General features: G+C 38.0%; 1 protein-coding gene across 1 annotated transcript; it reads right to left on the reverse strand.

Annotated features, from left to right (window-relative positions):
* Positions 1-266: 266 nt before the first annotated feature.
* LOC141816051 (uncharacterized) lies at positions 267-4,800 on the reverse strand. The gene is made up of 3 exons (XM_074703886.1): positions 4,618-4,800; positions 1,427-1,537; positions 267-1,241 (listed from the first exon to the last, which is right to left on the reverse strand). Exons 1-3 carry the CDS (start codon positions 4,798-4,800, stop codon positions 267-269), a joined length of 1,269 nt encoding a protein of 422 aa, XP_074559987.1.
* Between the last annotated feature and the right edge of the window lie 2,745 nt (positions 4,801-7,545).

Consider the following 7,545-nt stretch of genomic DNA (forward strand, 5'->3'; position numbering starts at 1 on the left):
CGTGATTCATGTCTGTCAATGGCACTGAAAAGTTAATTAATCAGCTGAAAAATCACTCTTACTCATCTAAGGACTTGAACTTCTACAAAGCCAATTCTCATAGTTATGAATTGGATAATGTTCTCAAGGTTGTTCTTTACATTATTGAATGCACTTGGTATTTTTCTAATCAGCTACGATGTTTTGCATGATGCTAAAGGGAATCAAAATCAATCGAGACTGAGAACCAACCAAAAATTCTTTTCAAGTACCTGTATTCAGCGTTGTCATTTAGCAACTTCATCGAGCAAGTTGAGAAATCCTTCTTTTTCTGCGTGTCGAAAGATGGAAACATTGAAAAGTAGATGATTTGAGGAAGCAGCCTCAAATTTGGTCCACAGCTCTCTCTTCAGTGTGGTTTCACCAGGTAATTTCCCTTTTTGGCTACTCTCCAAATCCTTCCAGAAAGGAGTGGAAAGCGAGAGCAGATTATTGGGTGTCGTTGGAAGCCGCTTTTCATCTGATGGTTCCAGCAATTTACAAGTCTTTGGGGGCGACAAGAACCAATCAAGTGTTTCACAAACTTCTTTTCTTCTATTAGTAAATCCAGGAATAAGCTGCACACCAAATAGATCTGGGTTCTTTATAGTGGATTTGTCTGAATCCTCATCATTAAGGTCATTAGAAAACTCAGTGACATTGTGGCTCTCAGCAAGCTCAGAAATCTCTTCATCAGGATGTGACTCTACAATCGGATTAAGAAATCCAGACCTCCTCGGTAAGCATGGAGTTAAAAGCTGAAGACCATTTGTTTCTCCAAAACAACAAGACTCTGCTAAGTCAATTGGTGCTGGTTTTTCTTCCATACGACTTATTGCTATAGGATTTTCTTCCACCCTTCTGAGATAATGTTGAACATTAGCAGGAGTAGATGATGGTGGAGGTTGTTCATGAGAATTTGGATGGGCTTTATCCATGAACATTTTTACTGCAGATTTGGATGGCCCTGGGCACTTCGAGGAGCACGGTCGGATTTTGGGTAGCGGAGTGAGCAGAAATAGTTGTTTTCCATAATCAACCATACAGGTGCCAGCGCGCCAAGAGACTAGCGGTGAAGGTGAAAGAGCAAGTTGAGATTCAGGTCCTGGTTTAGGTTCATTTTTGTTGATTTCGACGGGAGCTCCATCTTTAGCTTGAGTAAACTGATTTTTAGTAGATGTTGGAGTAGTGTCAAGGGATTCTTGTAGTCTCATAAGCCATGGCTGAATAAGATTATACACATAAAAAAAAAAAACCATATGTTACAATTCAAGCGTAGCTCCCGCTCAATCCAATCATAAACATGTGACTGGAGTGGGCATTATCAAAACATTAATTTGCTGAAACCAAAAGAAAATACCAATGAATGTAATACCAGAGATGCTTAGTAGCTTAAAAAACTAATTACCGTCAGAGATGAATGCATATCTGATAACAAATCCGTAAAGGAATCAAGATCTTGGTTTGCCTTGATGCCTTTTCCTTTATTCTCAATGACTTGAACAATTATATCGTCAATCTGAAAAAAAAGCTTGATGAGATCCATATACATTGGATGGGGTAAAAAAACATTTGTTTGGAAGACTCCGAGCTAAAAAGTTAGTATATGAAGCTATGAACATTTCAAATGTTAATATAACAAATGTTCCGACTAAATACTGCAGATGGTCAAGCCACCAGTTAACGAACTATCTGATGAGGACGATCCTTGGACCGGACGCGAAGAAGAGGTCGGGCCGGAGAGCGGAACCGGAATCGAACCTGAAACACACTTGAAGAAAAGATGTTAGGTTAACGCCGGGGAGTCCCGGCAAGCCACTCCAACGCTCGAGTTAGGGTTCTGGTGAGGATGAGGAGAACGAGAAGCAAGTAGCAATAAGAGCAGTAAGAGTTTCAGAAATGGGACCTCCAACATGATAGTGAGCTGACCTTTTTATAATCTGTATTAGAGTTTTGTTTGCAAGGTAGGATGACATCAACCACTTCACATGCGGTCGCCTGCTATAGAAAGCAACTCCCCTCTGTCCCCTTCCCTTTTGGCCGCATATGCAGGGAAAAAGCATTGGAAGAGATCAGGTCTGACACCGATATCTCCCTTTTGGCATTATGTGCAGGGCTAAGAGACTAGCGGGAGGCCATGTCTAACGGCTTGATACACCCTTTGTACGGTGACGCAGAAAGGAGAAGTGTCAGAGGGAACCAAACTTGTGTTACTTGCAGGCAAGTCCTTCTTTAAGCGGCGGCGCACAGGGCTAGTGTGTCAGGGATTCACAGCTAAGGCTAGGGACAAGCCTGAGTGAGGTGGAGTGGCTGAGACAGTAGACCTGTTGAGGTGAGATTGACTGAGACGAAGGTAGCTGAGACAGGAGACGGCCGAGATGGAGTCAGCTGAGACGAGAGGTGGTCGAGACGGAGTCGGCCGAGATGAGGTCGGCCGAGACTGAGAGCAGTCGTTGGCCGAGACGAGAGGTGGCCGAAACGGAGTCGGCCGAGACGAGGTCGGCCGAGACTAAGGGCAGTCGTTGGCCGAGACGAGAAGTGGCCGAGACCGAGTCGGCCGAGACGAGGTCGGCCAAGACTAAGAGCAGTCGTTGGCCGAGACGAGAGGTGGCCGAGATGGAGTCGGCCGAGATAGAGGTCAAGGTCATGTTGACTCACGTGGACACTTCAACCTGGACTTTAACCATCAGAAGACTCCTGACCCTAGCCTACAGGAGAGTCACGTCACCTTGACCATCCGTATCAACAAATATTACATTAAGAAATGGCAGCATGTTAACCATTATTGCTCTGAACTAACAATCAATACGACACAATATAGAGCAAATAAAACTGTTCCGGTTGAGAAGTGCGTCGAGACACGTCACCAGACCTAGCTCGCCGTGAGGTGGAACCGATGGGGAAGAAGAGCAGGAGAAGAAGAAGCTCGAGGGCCACAGGACCTGCAGGCACAGCAAACGTCAGTAGGACGGCCGGAGGTGGCTCCGGCGCGACCACTCCGACGCTCAAGTCAGGGACGGTGGTGAAAGAGGGAGAAGAAGATGAACAGTGGAACTTGAGCGTGTAAAGAGAGTAAGAGAGTTCGGAGAGCGATACCTGTCCGACGGAGTGGTCTTTTAAAGGAAGAGATGAGCGTGCGCACGTGTCACGTCATCATTAAGGAATGTCTTATCATGATTAATGAGATATCAGGAACAATTGAGTTCTCTGTCTCATCGCCGTAAAAGTATCACCTTGTCGATATTTATACACAGGCAGCATTAATTAGATGGGGCGTGGGCTTGTCAGAAGTCATAATGAGGTGGGCCCGGGTGTCGCAGGGCGATTCGGCAAGGGTGTGGTCGAACGAGGATTCGGTAAAGGGTAGAGCCGAATGAGGGACTCGGCTTAGGGAATGGGTATTCGGCTAATGCTACGGCCGAATGAGGATTCGGTAAAGGGTAGAGCCGAATGAGGGACTCGACTTAGGGATAGGGCCGAATGGGTATTCGGCTAATGCTACGGCCGAATGAAGATTCGGTAAAGGGTAGAGCCGAATGAGGGACTCGGCTTAGGGATAGGGCCGAATGGGTATTCGGCTAATGCTACGGCCGAATGAGGATTCGGTAAAGGGTAGAACCGAATGAGGGACTCGGCTTAGGGATAGGGCCGAATGGGTATTCGGCTAATGCTACGGCCGAATGAGGACTCGGCGATGGGTATGGCCGAGTGAGGATTCGGCTAAGGCTACGGCCGAATGGGGATTCGGCGATGGATTCGGCCGAATGGGGATTCGGCGATGGATTCGGCCGAAGGGGGATTCGGCCAAGGCTTATCAGACCAAGGGAGATTTGTACAGGGTTTATCAGGTCTCTGGGCGAGATTTAAGTTAGACCCGGATCAGACTCGAGCTCATGCTGACGTCATCGTGGATATATGCCGTAACAAAAACCATTACAATAATTGAGAAACATTGTTCCTATTGTTATCAATTATCATGTTTACCATCAAAAGGTGTGAATATACACCTCGTACTGAATTGAGGCAGATTTAGTTTTTCATATATAGCTTAAAATTTGCCACCTTTTAAAAGTTTAAGTTTCTGATAACCACCTTATGTTGGGGCGTAGGAGGATCTTTGTTATTGGACAGAACTATGTTTATGTTGCAACTTTTAGCATAGAAAGAGCAAACGATCCCCACTACATTGTAAGAAACAACTTAGGAGATATCACAAAGAAGAAGAAAAAAAAGGATGTTTAGATTGAGTGAATCATTCATTAATCGTATTTGGACCAATCTCAGTAGTACTTGTAGATGATCGTGCAGAAATTAGGGCCATGTTAGTTGATCAAAAGAAAGTTCTCGTCCATTCGCTCAGTCAAAGAAAGGCAGCATAAAAACACATTATTTCATCAAAAATTTGCACCCGCCATTGTTCAAGAAACCGAAGGTAAACAAGGAATCAAAATAAGTACTAACGCACAAGAAAGCTTGGCCGATAGAACCAAATATCAGCAATGCTAAAGCAACGAAATGGGTAAAAAAGAAAATCTCAAGCTCCTTTTCTCACCTCGGGTCATTTTATTCCCGTTCCATCTAGGGTTAACAGAAACGCACCTGGGCGACGATATTAGCTAGCTCGGAGCGCGCAAGGAGGAGGCGATCAACGGCGCCTTCATGTTCGTTCGCTTCCTTGGAACTGTTTCTCTTCTTGCGCAACCGGAGGGTGGTGCTGCCCCCGCCGTTCGATATGTCCCTGAGAAATTTCCTCGGCGCCGATTTCGCGCGAATGATCTTCATCGTATCTGCCCACCTCTCCCTGCTCCTTCCACCAGCGAGTCGATCGGATCGAAGCGAGGACAATCTAGCGCTTCTTTCTCAGGCGACGCCGACGGAGGCCGGCGAGAAGGAAAGAATCGGACCGGACCGCGATACTTCCCCCAACGGATCTATTCCAGATTCGGAAATTTCAATTTTGTTGTTGGATTTTTTATGGCTTATTTTGGAGTATATTGGGCAAAACGGCCCGGCCCAAAATAGAATTAATTAAATAATTAATATTAACCCTCACACTTCGTTTTTAAATACATTAAACAAATATATATATAGTGAATTTACTTTCATGAGATGTATGTTTGAAAATATATATATATTGACTTGCCTAATCCAAAATTGTTCATCATTTTAGAACGCAAAGTATTGGATACAATTTATTAGATAAAACTAAATTGGGAAAAAACATATATTCTTTCCATGAATGACGGCTCTATTTTTCCAACAACTCATATTCCTCAGTCATTTAAATGAGACTAATGTCATCATTTTTGAAAATCTTTATCCGCACCATTAATTACCTCTCTAGATTTTATATGTTAAATCTACATGTGCCCTCAACTTTGAGTTAATTAAATGATACATTATCTAACAACACAAGAAGAGGACACGAAGAGAAGAGATACATCATCACCAATGTGTATCCTCTCCTAAAAAACATTACAATACCTTTAACTTTAAGGTATAAAAAAATTCATTAGAAGTGTCTCACCCAAGGATTATATCAATAAGGCGATGTAAGGTGTTCAATAGATTAACTCAATAATTACAATTCGAATCTCAACTATAGTACACTATAAAATATTTTTCATTGAAGAAAAATAAATGCTATTAAATTTAAATTATAACCTAAATTATAAATTTAAAAAGATAAAAAAAAAATTAAATTTAAAATATTATCATAAAATATAATTTCTTTTTAAAAGTATTAGAAATATAAGTGATACAATTTTGTAAGTTCAGAACAAAATATTTTTTTAAAAGACTAAGTAAAATGTAAATAAAAATTTATGATAATTTTGGTTTTAAAAAATGGTTTTGAAACCATGAGCAAAGTTATGCTAGTCAAAATTATTAAATAATTATTTATTATTTAATGATCTCTAAAATAATATATGGCTGTTTTAAAGTCTTTTTATTACTTGGAAACTAAAAATGAGCTTAATTCAAAGGTTCCTAAAGTACACTTATCTTTCATATTAAAAATAATAAAAAATAAAAAATAATTGCATAGTAGTTTTAGCTAAAAAATTTAAATGGTTATTTTTGAATTGTTTGATATTTTAAAAATATGGGTAGACTCCATGATTTCGTGCATCTATCTATTTAAAATCAAAAACAAATTGTATATTAACTTGTAAAGAAAAAAAAAAATATCATACAATACTTTTACCTAAAATTTGTATATAGCAAAATTTTTCACTTTTTTACCGTTTAAAAAAAATTAATTTACTCCTAAACTTATAAATTGTGTTCACTAATTTTTAATTTTTAAAAAATTTAATGATTATTTTTTTAAAATTTATACATTTCTTTAAAAAATTAAATATATTTAAACTTATATTTTTACCAAAAATTATATTTTATAGTATTTTTTAAATTTAAAATAAATTAGTAGTTTTTACATATATAATAAAATTTATATCATTTTTTATCTATTATTTTTTAAAATAATCATATTTTATTTTTTAAATTGATATTTTTAAAAATATATATTTTATGATAATTTTAAAAATTATATATATTTTTTAAAATCATATTTTCATATATTTTTTAAAATTTATAATTTACATAATAATTTTTTAAAATTTAATAATATAATTTATATAACTTTAACATTTATAACTTTTAAATATATAAATTTTAATATTTTTCTAAAACGATAACTTAAATAACAAATTTTTTTAGGATTGCTACATCAATCTATTCATAGATTTTTTTAATCCAAATATCTAGACTATCCAATTATTCCTAAAGGTCCTCAAGGTAGGTGACCCTCCTCTATTGGCACACTGGATAAATTCAAAAGCACTTGTAGTAGCACGCATAGTAGCCGACCTAACCTTGTCCTCCACTATATAATTAAGTGCATATGCTTGTTTTGATAATCCAAGTATTCGAGTCTTAGACTCAAATAATCTTGAGGCAAGTGACTTCCTTCTAATTCGTCCATTAGGTGAATCCGAAAGCATGAGCAATTCCTTACCTAATGACGTCGGACAGTCAATAGAATAATAATTATTCTGCATACTAGTTTTAATAGAGAAATTGATAGAAAAGGCATAAGAAATCACCAAACACAAAGAATCTATTTTTAGATTTAATTGAATAATATTAATTTAAAAACAAAAATAATCCCTAACATCAACCATTTAAATAGTATCAAAACTATTTAATTAATAGTCTCAAAACCTAGTTTACAAAAACAAAAAAAATCTAGCGTCAATAAGTGTCAACCTTTTATAATTAAATAAGTAAATAATTTTTTATTTTTCTGAAATATAATTAGTTACATCTGCGGGCAGGGCTTCGTTGCCTTCCTCACTGACCTCTGAACTAACGTATAAAAGAAGCATCAAACCCACCTTTCAGGGCTGTCAACTTCCTTGTTCAAGACTGTGAGGATTTATTATTATTATTATTTTAAAATTTATTTACAATAAATAAATTTTAAAATTTTAGCTGATCTCCTAACAGAATTGCATTTAGTTG

The sequence above is a fragment of the Curcuma longa genome, chromosome 2 (assembly GCF_044706935.1).
Source record: "Curcuma longa cultivar G26 ecotype Majalengka, Jawa Barat chromosome 2, ITB_CL_G26_1.1, whole genome shotgun sequence".
NCBI lineage: Eukaryota > Viridiplantae > Streptophyta > Magnoliopsida > Zingiberales > Zingiberaceae > Curcuma > Curcuma longa.

What these genes read in the sequence shown, in the direction of transcription:
- LOC141816051 (XM_074703886.1), bottom strand. Translation starts at nt 4,800, where the DNA reads ATGAAGATCATTCGCGCGAAATCGGCGCCGAGGAAATTTCTCAGGGAC. An exon ending in TAGCTAATATCGTCGCCCAG is followed by an intron (nt 1,538 to 4,617) that starts GTGCGTTTCTGT and finishes CTTTTTTTTCAG; the next exon opens with ATTGACGATATAATTGTTCA. An exon ending in ATATGCATTCATCTCTGACG is followed by an intron (nt 1,242 to 1,426) that starts GTAATTAGTTTT and finishes AATCTTATTCAG; the next exon opens with CCATGGCTTATGAGACTACA.